The 12,792-nt window shown below is 39.8% G+C and overlaps 1 protein-coding gene across 6 annotated transcripts in view; it reads left to right on the forward strand.

Moving 5' to 3' along the window:
• bbx (BBX high mobility group box domain containing) overlaps positions 1-12,792 on the forward strand; it is a 163,067-nt gene that overhangs the window by 118,048 nt on the left and 32,227 nt on the right. For all 6 annotated transcript variants that reach the window (XM_072260233.1, XM_072260231.1, XM_072260237.1 and 3 more), the window contains 3 exons: positions 1,529-1,727; positions 3,269-3,336; positions 5,155-5,232. In XM_072260233.1, coding sequence (XP_072116334.1) covers positions 1,529-1,727; positions 3,269-3,336; positions 5,155-5,232 — 345 coding nt within the window. The remainder of the gene's footprint in view (positions 1-1,528; positions 1,728-3,268; positions 3,337-5,154; positions 5,233-12,792) is intronic.

Genomic DNA, 12,792 nt, shown 5'->3' on the forward strand with positions numbered 1-12,792 from the left:
ACAGAATCTGAACTTTTATTTCAAAACTTGATAATAATATACTGATTTTATTGTATGTTAACAAGTGAACAGTATTAGAATAGGTTCTCTGTTATATCTTTTAACTTTGCTTTGGTAGTATAGGACATACAGAAAGCATAGTATTTTTTCTGGGCCTTATTACAAATGACCTAAATGTTTAAGAGTGGCAAGTTCACTCAACTTATTGCAAATTCCTTAAGACAGACTACATACAATTTTATTGTTACAACCTGTCTAAGGAACATAGGAATCAGGATTCGAGCTTGTCAACACAGTGTATTCTTAAATGTGCATTTAATTCCTCTAGAGTTTATGCTAAATTGTTGCAAGTACACTCAAAATTATGTTTACTGAAATGAAAACTGGGTGTTTGAATTTTTCATCAAGTCAGACTGCATTTGACTACATGACCATAAGACATAGGAGCAGAATTAGGCCATTTGGTCTTTCAAGTCTGCTCCGCTATTCCATCATGGCTGATGTATTATTTTTCTCAACCCAGTTATCTTGCCTTCTCCCTGTAACCTTTGACCCCCTTGCTAATCAAGAACCTATCAACCTCTGTTTTAAGTATACCCATTGAGTTGCCCTCCACAACTATCTGTGGCAATGATTTCACAGATCTACCAGCCCGTCTAAAAAAACTCCTCCGCATTCCTGTTCTCAACGTATATCCTTCTATTCTGAGATTGTGGACTCACCCACTATAAGAAACATGCTCTCCACATCCACTCTGTATATATCCTTTTAATATTTTATATGTTTCAATGTTAGCCCCTCATTCTCCAGTGAGTACAGGCCCAGAAACGTCAAATGCTCCTCACAATCATTCCTGCTCCTTTCATTCCTGGGATCATTTTCTGAACCCTCTCCAATGCCAACACAACCATCCTTAGTAAGAGGCCAAAACTCACTCACAATGTTCCCAAATGTGGCCTGACTAGTGCATCAGCATTACATCCTTGCTTTTATATTCTAGCCCTCTCAAAATGAACGCTAAGATTGCACTTGCCTTCCTTAACACTGACTCAACCTGCAAGTTGCCCTTCAGGAAATCCGATATGAGAACTCCCAATTCTCGTTGCACCTCGGATTTTTGAATTACATCCCAGTTTAAGAAATCGTCTACACCTTTATTCCTATTACCAAAGTGCATGACCATGCACTTCCCTACGCTGTATTGGATCTGAAATTATATACCCATTCTCCTCATCTGAGTGCTGGAGACTCCCTGTTTCCTCAACACTACCTGCCCCTTCACCTTTCTTTGTCTCGGTCGCTAACTTGGCCACAAAATCATGAATTCTATCATCCATAGAAAATGACTTTCAGGTCACCAGCCTTTTCATTTGTATGCCTTTTGAAATTTGTATATAAATTCTATCATAATATTTATTTGGGTGTATTTTCTGTTCTTTGGATGAATAGTTGTGACAATAAGCTGGTAATGGATTTAATAAAGTATTGGATTGTTCTTAACAATGACTCTACTTTTGCTTTTTCTCAGTATAAGGATGCTTTTCTAAAGGCCAACCCTGGTTACAAATGGTGTCCAACAACAAACAAGCCACTGAAGAGTCCATCACCTACTGTCACAACAAGGAAGAAGCTTTGGACATTTCCAACAGAACCAACAAAGGACTTTCCCATCATCAAAAGGGTGGTAAAGACTGAGGAAATGCCACAAATCAACTTTGCTATGGCAGGTAGATAATCTGATGAATGGTTCAAAGGCATTTATCATTATTTTAGAGCTTAACAAGCAGGAAATCTCAGTTTTGACTACTTAGAGTTCTCTCCTATCTGGTTGTTGCTGGTCTTCCCTTCAGTGTCTCCTGCTCCTTGATTAGAGCCCATATTTTAGAGCATCCCATTTCCAAATATGACACAATGTGGACTTGTACCCCATTCAATTTTCCCATGTTTATACCAACTTAACCCGATCACAGTATTGACAAGGCCCCAACAGAGATATAGAATTGGCATCTGCAGCTCACAGATTCAAAGGAAACCTATTTAGAGTGTACAAATAAGCAGAAATGCATTTCAACCAAGAAGCTTGTTCCACCAGATTTAAACGCAAGCTGAATTCCTCACCTTTTTTTTATGAACAATCCAGATTGTAGTATTTACCACAGATGGAAAGTTACTTTAAAATCACTACATCTCAAATCGTGAAACTCCCTTGTTATCTGTGAGCCAAACCATAAATCAACTTTGAGCCATAATTTATTTACATCTGGATAATATTTTAAAAGTCAGAATTCCAGCTGACTCAAGATTGGCTCCAGCGATCTTTTAAAGAATTCAGCATAATTTGCATCCATATTTTATCTAACATATTCCGCATTTCATTAAATATCATTAAATCTCTTTGTCCCTATTCCTATACATTTTACAAGGTGTGAATGGGAAATAACTAGCAATAATTGGAGAATATTCTTTATGAAACTGAAAGTCAGATTAGTGTCATGCACATAATATTGAAGTCAGTTGTAAACAAGGGGTGAAGAAGGAATTCAGGTGTTTGCTTTGGGACCTGGACCAGAATCCTGTTGTGTAGCCCTGTAGAATAGAACTTTTATGTGAAAACTAGTGGGCTAATTTCAATCAGCAACTCAAGCACTTGCACGCACAGTGGGAAAAAGTGATAAAGTTGTTTCTCTGTGCATGTGATTAGCTTAAGGAACTGTTATTTCACACATATGGAAGGGCCTTAATCAGAAGGTGAAGATCTACTACAGTCTAGCTCACAGATGTAACATGTCATTTTTCCTATCTTTTTGTGTCAAGAAGGCATGAAACCACGAAGATGTTGACCTCAGATCAGACGTGACAACTTGTTGAATGTATGCATGTTACTAAGCAGAGGAAAGTAAACTAACAAGGATTCCCTTAGTATCTATCTGCATTAATTCTTTTACTACAGTATAGTGTCTATACTGCATGTTTCTATTTGTTCTTTGAAATGATTTTAACGAAATGATGGGATGAAAATGTGTATAGTTTAGGATCCACACCTCCAATTCACTTGCCCACTGAGCAGACAGGAAAATATTTGTTCAAAGTAGTATATTGCAATAATACAACAATAATTGTTTTGTTTACTAGATGGCAGAATGGAGATGAATTTGTAGCTGTCAAATGAGAAACATTTTATTGTCTAAGTTGTAGTTATTTGTGATAGATGGTGTCATGGGATTATTTTGGGAATGAATAACACATACATGTATCTCATTACTGATAGATCCCACTCAAATGGGAGGACTCAGCATGCTGCTGTTAGCGGGAGAACATGCCTTAACAGCCAAGGAGGTAAGTTGATAGGATGGACTTTGGCACGGATTAGTTTCAGAACTTGAGCGAGTTTAGTAAGGTTGCTTTATTTAAAAGTGCATTGTCACTGTATTCCTCACTTTGTCTTGCTTTATACCCCACAACTTAAAAACTATGAAAAGAAGTAAAATTAGGAAAGTTCGTCTTGTGGAAACAAAAGTATAGGTTTTATTACAGGTTAACTTAATGAGCAAATTTTCATCTTAATAATAAATTGATCGTTGTAATTTCTTGCAAATTGTACAGTAGTTTTTGATGGCCATCTCCATTCCCGATTCCCGTTGTATACCCATTATATTGAAATCACAAACTAATTGCCATTTTACATAACACAAAATATTGCTCTTCTCTGAGGAAAGAACATATTTCCCTTTAAGATACTGTCTGTTCTTCTTTTACTTATTGCCTATACCAGCACATACAAGGCCTGCAGTGTTTTCTGTCTTGCTATAGGTAACAGATCTATTGTCACCGATTTGAAATATTCATCAGTATTTTATGCATGTAACTTTCAAAAGTTTTATAACTGCAAAGATCTTGTGGATTTTTTCAAGTTTAATTGACAATTTAAATATCCCAATGCCTGAGATTTGTGGTCATCCACACATCCACAAATTTGATTACCCTCGTAAGAAGGGCAATACATGCACTCAGTGGCCACTTTTTTAGGTACATCAGTGTAGCTGCTCGTCAATGCAAATATCTAATTAGCAATCATGTGGGGGAAACTCAGTGCATAAAAATATGCAGGCATGGTCAAGAGGTTCCATTTTTGTTCAGACCAAACATCAGAATGGGAAAGAAGTTACCTAACTGACGAAGTGACTTTGACCATGAAACGAACGTTGGTGCCAAGCGGGATGGTTTGACCTTCTCAGAAACTGCTGATCTCTTGGGATTTTCATGCACAACAGTCTCTGGAGTTTACAGAGAATGGTGTGACAAACAAGAACATCCAGTGAGCCTCAGCTCTGTGAATGAAAATACCTTGTTAATGAGAGAGGTCAGGGGAGAATGGCCAGACTAGTTTATGCTGACAAGAAAGTGACATTAACTCAAATAACCACACATTACAACAGTAGTGTGCAGAACACACAACATGTCAAACCTTGAAGTGGATGGGCAACAGCACAAGAGTGGGTTCCACTCCTATATCGAATAAAATGGCCAGTGGTTATACTTCCCACCAAAGACAAATGTTCATTGATTCAGGCAAAATTGTAGATACCAATATGGAATGACCTTTCTACCGTAAATTTACCACATTGTGTCAGTAGTCCTCGATTGCAACAGTCATGTTCTGTTGAACAAACAGTTATTTCTTCAGATAAAGCTTTTCCACATGGGTATCAGGCATTCCTCACCATCTTAAGTTAGATATAGTTCTCCCTACCTTTGAGTTGTATTATATGATAGATATCTTTATTTACAGTAATTCATGTATATCTCAGTGATGGTACTCTTCTGTGTTTTATATTTTACAGAGAATGTATTGGTCTTGTGTAATCACCTTTAACTGGATGCTGTATGTTAAATTAAGTAGGGCTGCTTATAAATTTTCCATGCAGAAATGAGAAGTTGCTGTCAATAGCTGACAGTTTTTAAACTACCCTTAATGAAGACTGCTTACTCACAATGTTCGATACTTATCATGAATATAACAGCAGTAATATTCAAGTACTCATAACAAAAAATACTTCTTTATGCTGGTTACAATTCTTCTCAGCCATAGAAATATAATTATAATAAAGGATATGACAATTAATCAAAGTGATTTTATTTTTCTTCTTCATGCAGATTTCATCCAATACAACACAGCCAGGGGTTCCTGATTCAAAGCAGTGTGGGAATTCTGCATTATTTCAGCTAGCAGAGGTATGTCATCTAAAATTGAAATAACGTGTAAATATATGCATCTTAATTCATTAAAAGGCTAGGTACTTCTACAATCTACTGCTTGAGTTGCTTGCTCTGGCCACTGGAATGTGTGTGTGTTTATAACCATATAACAATTACAGCACCGAAACAGGCCATCTTGGCCCTTCTAGTCCGTGCCGAACTCTTACTCTCACCTAGTCCCACCGGCCTGCACTTAGCCCATAACCCTCCATTCCTTTCCTGTCCATATATCTATCCAATTTAACTTTAAGTGACAACATTGAACCCGCCTCAACCACTTCTGCTGGAAGCTCATTCCACACAGCTACCACTCTCTGAGTAAAGAAGTTCCCCCTCATGTTACCCCTAAACTTTTGCCCTTTAACTCTCAACTCATGTCCTCTTGTTTGAATCTCCCCCATTCTCAATGGAAAAAGCCTATCCATATCAACTCTATCAATCCCCCTCATAATTTTAAACACCTCTATCAAGTCCCCCCTCAACCTTCTATGCTCCAAAGAATAAAGACCTAACTTGTTCAACCTTTCTCTGTAACTTAGGAGGTGAAACCCAGGCAACATTTTAGTAAACCTCCTCTGTACTCTCTCAATTTTATTGACATCTTTCCTATAATTCGGTGACCAGAACTGTACACAGTACTCCAAATTTGGCCTTACCAATGCCTTATACAATTTCAACATTACATCCCAACTCTTATACTCAATGCTGTAATTAATAAAGGGCAGCATACTAAAAGCTTTCTTCACTACCCTATCCACATGAGCTTCCACCTTCAGGGAACTATGCACCATTATTCCTAGATCCCTCTGTTCTACAGCGTTCTTCAATGCCCTACCATTTACCATGTACAGATTTCCCCCGCCATTCGAAGGTAGAGCGTTTCTATGAAATGGTTCGTAAGCTGGAATGTCAAAAAGTGAAGAAGCAATTACCATTTATTTATATGGGAAATTTTTGTGAGCGTTCGCAGACCCAAAAGTAACCTACTAAGTCATGCCAAATAACACATAAAACCTAAAATAACAATAACATATAGTAAAAACAAGAATGATATGAGAAATACATAGCCTATATAAAGTAGAACCTTTCCACAATCATTTAGCGAAAATCTCACGCAAGCGCTGTTGGCAAAAACACTCTCTCCAGTAACCTTTAAGCTATGAAATTGTCAAATCATACCAAATAACACGTAAAAATACACAGCCTATGTGAAATAGAAATAATGTATGTACAGTGTAGTATCACTTACCGGAATTGGGAAGACAGCAAGCACACTGATGATGGTGTGTTAGGCTCAGTCGTTGGAGGTTGGGGTGGTGCAGTGGCCCCCACCCTCTGGGCAGCGACCCGATACCGATCCGCAAAGAATGCAGCGGTCCAGCGGTATCCGGGAGGCACACAGCATATCTTTAAGAAAAAAGCCGAAATAAACAAGTTAATTAATTAGGTGCCGCCCGGCACGTAATTGTTGGCCCAGATCAGAGGCGACGCAATCGGCAATCGCCTCTGATCTGGGCCGACAGTTACGTGCCGGGCAGCACCTAATTAATTAGCTTGTTTATTTCGGCTTTTTTCTTAAAGATGTGCTGTGTGCCCCCTGGCTACCGCTGCATTCTCCGCGAATCGGAATCTGTCCGTGGCCTGGGGGTTGGGGTGGTGGGACACTGGGGTGTCATCTCATCGTCATCTGTTTCCATTACGGCAGGCAGGTTGTCTTCTCCTATGACTGCCTGCCTCAATGTCAAAGGTCGAGGTTCGTCGTCTGCTGTGGCTGATGTGGAAGGCTTGCTTGACTGCTTAGCCTTGCGCATTTTTAGATCATACAGTTCTTTGTAAGCACTCAAACCATCTTGCAAATATGCCCTAAACCGACGTACCCTTTCAAAATTAAAGTCGTACTTTATCATTGCAGCGAAAATCTCACGCAGTCACTTTTGGTCCGTTTGCTACTGCATTCGGTTTCAATTGTTATCCTTTCCTCTTCCAATTGCATCAGCTCTTCATCTATCAGTTCTTGGTCATGGGATGCCAAAACCTCTTCAATATCATCTTCATCAACTTCCACAAGCCAAACTCACTTAGTCCTTACTTCATTCACCATGATCGAAATGCTTAATTATGTCTAGTTTTGCGCTGTGTAACACCCTTACAAGCTCTTTCAGGCTTTTCCGATACCTTAGAACTCATCTTGCTAACAGCTGCTCACAGGCACGTGTTTAAACAATGCCAGCGAGAATGCCGTTCCGAATCTGGGGGAGAGCAGCTGCTCGAGGCTCGCAGCGCGTTGCTTTTTCTCGTGCGCTGCTTTTTTCGTAACAGTGAAAACACCTTCTGTTAGTGAAAACAGGGAACTAATGTAGGCCTTTCGTAACAGTGAGGTTTCGTAAAGCGAACGTTCGAAAAGCAGGGGACACCTGTATGTCCTATTTTGATTAGTCCTACCAAAATGTAGCACCTCACATTTTTCAGCATTAAACTCCATCTGCCATCTTTCAGCCCACTCTTCTAATTGGCCTAAATCTCTCTGCAAGCTTTGAAAACCTACTTCATTATCCACAACGCCACCTATCTTAGTATCATCTGCATACTTACTAATCCAATTTACCACCCCATCAAAAAGATCATTAATATATCTGACAAACAACATTGGACCCAGTACAGATCCCTGAGGCACACCACTACACACCATCCTCCAATCTGACACACAGTTATCCACCACTCCTCTCTGGCGTCTCCCATCCAGCCACTGCTGAATCCATTTTACTACTTCGATATTAATGCCCAACGATTGAACCTTCCTAACTAACCTTACGTGTGGAAACTTGTCAAAGACCTTACTGAAGTCCATATAGACAACATCCACCGCTTTACCCTCGTCAACTTTCCTAGTAACCTCATCAAAAAATTCAGTAAGATTTGTCAAACATGACCTTCCACGCACAAATCCATGTTGACTGTTCCTAATCAGACCCTGTCTATCCAGATAATTATATATACCATCTCTAAGAATACTTTCCATCAAATTACCCACCACTGACGTCAAACTCACAGGCCGATAATTGCTAGGTTTACTCTTAGAACCCATTTTAAACAATGGAACCACATGAGCAATACGCCAATCCTCCGGCACCATCCCCGTTTCTAATGATTTTTGAAGTATTTCTGTCAGAGCCCCTGCTATTTCCACACTAACTTTCCTCAAGGTCCTGGGGAATATCTTGTCCGGACCTGGAGACTTATCCACTTTTATATTCCTTAAAAGCGCCAGTACTTCCTCTTCTTTAATTGTCATACTTTCCATATCTACCCTTCCTTTACCTTACACAATTCAATATCCTTCTCCTTAGTGAATACCGAAGAAAGGGAATAGTTCAAAATCTCCCCCATCTCTTTTGGCTCCGCACATAGCCGTCCACTCTGATTCTCTAAGGGACCAATTTTATCCCTCACTATCCTTGTGCTATTAATATAACTGTAGAAACCCTTTGGATTTATTTTCACCTTACTTGCCAAAGCAGCCTTGTATATTCTTTTAGCTTTTCTAATTTCTTTCTTAAGAATTTTTTACATTCTTTATATTCCTCGAGCACATCATTAACTCCAAGCTGCCTGTATTTATTGTAGATCCCTCTCTTTTTCCAAACCAAGTTTCCTGTATCCCTTGAAAACCATGGTTCTCTCAAACTTTTAACCTTTCCTTTCAAACTAACAAGAACATAAAGATCCTGTACCCTCAAAATTTTACCTTTAAATGTCCTCCATTTCTCTATTACAAACCCCATTTCCAGAAAAGTTGGGATATTTTCCAAAATGCAATAAAAACAAAAATCTGTGATATGTTAATTCACGTGAACCTTTATTTAACTGACAAAAGTACAAAGAAAAGATTTTCAATAGTTTTACTGACCAACTTAATTGTATTTTGTAAATATACACAAAATTAGAATTTGATGGCTGCAACACACTCAACAAAAGTTGGGACAGAGTTAAAATAAGATTGAAAAGTGCACAGAAAAGTCATGCTACTGTGACAATTATGGCCACCTGCGCTCAGGAGTACTTCGGAAAACCATTGTCATTCAACACAGTCCGTCGCTGCATCCAGAAATTAAACTTGAAACTGTATTACGCAAGGGGGAAGCCATACATCAACTCTATGCAGAAACGCCGGCGAGTTCTCTGGGCCCGAGCTCATCTCAGATGGACTGAAAGACTGTGGAACTGTGTGCTGTGATCAGATGAGTCCACATTTCAGCTAGTTTTGGGAAAAAATGGGTGTTGAGTCCTCCGTGCCAAAGATGAAAACGACCATCCAGGTTGTTATCAGCGAAAGGTGCAAAAGCCAGCATCTGTGGTGGTATGGGGGTGCGGGGGGTGCATCAATGCCCACGGCATGGGTGAGTTGCATGTATATGAAGGTACCATTGACTGAGGCGTATATTAGGATCTTAGAGAGACATACGTTGCCATCAAGGCGACGTCTCTTCCCGGGATGTCCATGCTTATTTCAGCAGGACAATGCCAGACCACATTCTGCAGGGGCTACAACAGCGTGGCTTTGTAGACACAGAGTGCGTGTGCTTGACTGGCCTACTGCCAGTCCAGATCTATCTCCTATTGAAAATGTATGGCGCATCATGAAGAGGAGAATCAGACAACGGAGACCACGGACTGTTGAGCAGCTGAAGTCTTATATCAAGCAAGAATGGACAAAAGTTCCAATTGCAAATCTACTACAATTAGTATCCTCAGTTCCAAAATAATTAAAAAGTGTTATTAAAAGGAAAGGTGATGTAACACAATGGTAAACATGCCTCTGCCCCAACTTTTGTTGAGTGTGTTGCACCCATCAATTCCTAGATTTGTGTATATTTACAAAGTACAATTAAGTTGGTCAGTAAAACTATTGAAAATCTTTTCGTTGTACTTTTGTCAGTTAAATAAAGGTTCAGGTGAATTAACATATCACAGATTTTTGTTTTTATTACATTTTGGAAAATATCCCAACTTTTCTGGAAATGGGGTTTGTACATCCTTCCCATAAAACAAATTGTCCCAATCCACTCCTTCTAAATCCTTTCGCATCTCCTCAAAGTTAGCCTTTCTCCAATCAAAAATCTCAACCCTGGGTCCAGTCTTATCCTTCTCCATAATTATATTGAAACTAATGATATTGTGATCACTGGACCCGAAGTGCCCCCCAACACATACCTCTGTCACCTGCCCTATCTCATTCCCTAATAGGAGATCCAACACTGCCCCTTCTCTAGTTGGTACCTCTATGTATTGCTGGAAAAAACTATCTTGCACACATTTGACAAACTCCAAACCATCCAGCCCTTTTACAGAATGGGCTTCCCAGTCTATGTGTGGAAAATTAAAATCTCCCACAATCACAACCTTGTGCTTACTACAAATATCTGCTATCTCCTTACAAATTTGCTCCTCCAGTTCTCGGTCCCCATTAGGTGGTCTATAATACACCCCTATAAGCGTCACTACACCTTTCCTATTCCTCAATTCCACCCAAATAGCCTCCCTAGACGAGTCCACTAATCTATCCTGCCAGAGCACCACTGTTATATTTTCTCTGACAAGCAATGCAACACCTCCACATCTTGCCCTTCCTATTCTATCACACCTGAAGCAACGAAATCCTGGAATATTTAGTTGCCAGTCACACCCCTCCTGCAACCACGTTTCACTAATAGCTACAACATCATATTTCCAGGTATCCATCCATGCTCTAAACTCATCCACCTTTCTTACAATGCTCCTAGCATTAAAATAGATGCATTTAAGAAACTCTCCACCTCTTACTCTCTGTTTATCCTTAATGGAGCAAACAACTTTGTTATCTTTTTCTTCCTTGTCCCCTACATCTTTGGTCTGAGTGCTCCTGATCTCTGTCCCCTGCCTATCCTCCCTCACACACTGTCTACTGGCTTTCTCTATCTGTGAACTAACCTCCTCTCTTCTAGTCTCTTTAATTTGATTCCCACCCCCCAACCATTTTAGTTTAAAGTCACCTCAGTTTATAGTGAATAAAATAACTTAAGTAGTTCTACAGAAAAATAAAACAGAACTGTCAGTCTATAAATCTCTTGACCTTGAGACTTATCAGCTGAATAGTTCAAGTGAGAACATGAATGTGTTCTTGATGACAAGGACAGCCAAATATTCTTCATTGTACAAAAGCCAATTGAAATAAAATCACAGTACTTTGCAGTCAGTGATATGTTGAATTGCTCTGAAATATATTAAATTCATCGACAAAAGTCAAGTAAACGATGTATTTTAAACAGTCACAAGAAAATCTGCAGATGCTGGAAATTCAAGCAACACACACAAAAAATGCTGGTGAACGCAGCAGGCCAGACAGCATCTATAGGAAGAGGTACAGTTGACATTTCTGATGAAGGGTCCCAGCCCGAAATGTTGACTGTACCTCTTCCTATAGGTGCTGCCTGGCCTGCTGCGTTCACCAGCATTTTTTGTGTGTGTTATTTTAAACAGTCAATACTTTTCCCCAGTACTTGCCAACTTACAGTGTATTAGAACTAAAGTTATATTAATGTACTAAGGCAGTGTTCCCCAACCACCGGGCCGCAAAGTATGTGCTACCGGGCCGCAAGGAAATGATATGATTTGGCGATATGAAACAATATGAGTCAGCTGCACCTTTCCTCATTCCCTGTCACGCCCACTGTTGGAACTTGAACGCACGTGTGGTCATGACCCACGCGTCATCCATATCAGCACGGGAAGAAGATCAACTCCTCGAGCTTGCAAATGACAGTGGGCTGAAAAGTATGTTTGACATAACATCTCTGCCAGCATTCTGGATCAAAGTCAAGGCTAAATATCCTGAGATAGCCATGAAAGCACCGAAACGTTGCTTCCATTTCCAACATATCTCTGCGAAGTGGGCTTTTCTGCAATGAATGCAACGAAAACTAAATTGCCAAATAGACTGGACACAAGGAACCCCCTTCGAGTATCGCTGTCTCCCATTACCCTTCGATGGGACCATCTTCTTGCAATGAGTTTATATGTTCCTACGGGGAAAATATGTGCTGTGTGTTTAATATTAAATTTGTTAGATAAACCTTTTTAGAAAGGAAATTGAGTGTATTAGCCACTTATAAGTGACTTAGTTGACTTATCACCTATATTCCGGTCATGATTAACACCCCCCCCCCCCCCCCCCCCCAGACTGGTTGACTGGTCCGCAAGAATATTGTCAATATCAAACCGGTCCGCGGTGCAGAAAAGGTTGGGGACCCCTGTACTAAGGCATCAATTTTCATCATCTATGGATGTCAGCTTGTAACCTGTGATCACAAGGAACTGAGATGTGTTTAGTTCAACCTCAGCTGGATGAAGTTTCTGTTCCTCCTTTTTAGAATTCAAATAAGTGTTTTATTTTATAGTGACTCTGGCCATTAATCATGTTTCCCGTTCAAGTGAACCACACTTATCAGAGCTTTATGCCGTGTCGTCAAATTCAGGAACTTGCCTTTTGACACTTGGCCA

This window comes from Mobula birostris, chromosome 6 (assembly GCF_030028105.1).
Source record: "Mobula birostris isolate sMobBir1 chromosome 6, sMobBir1.hap1, whole genome shotgun sequence".
Taxonomy (NCBI): Eukaryota; Metazoa; Chordata; class Chondrichthyes; order Myliobatiformes; family Myliobatidae; genus Mobula; species Mobula birostris.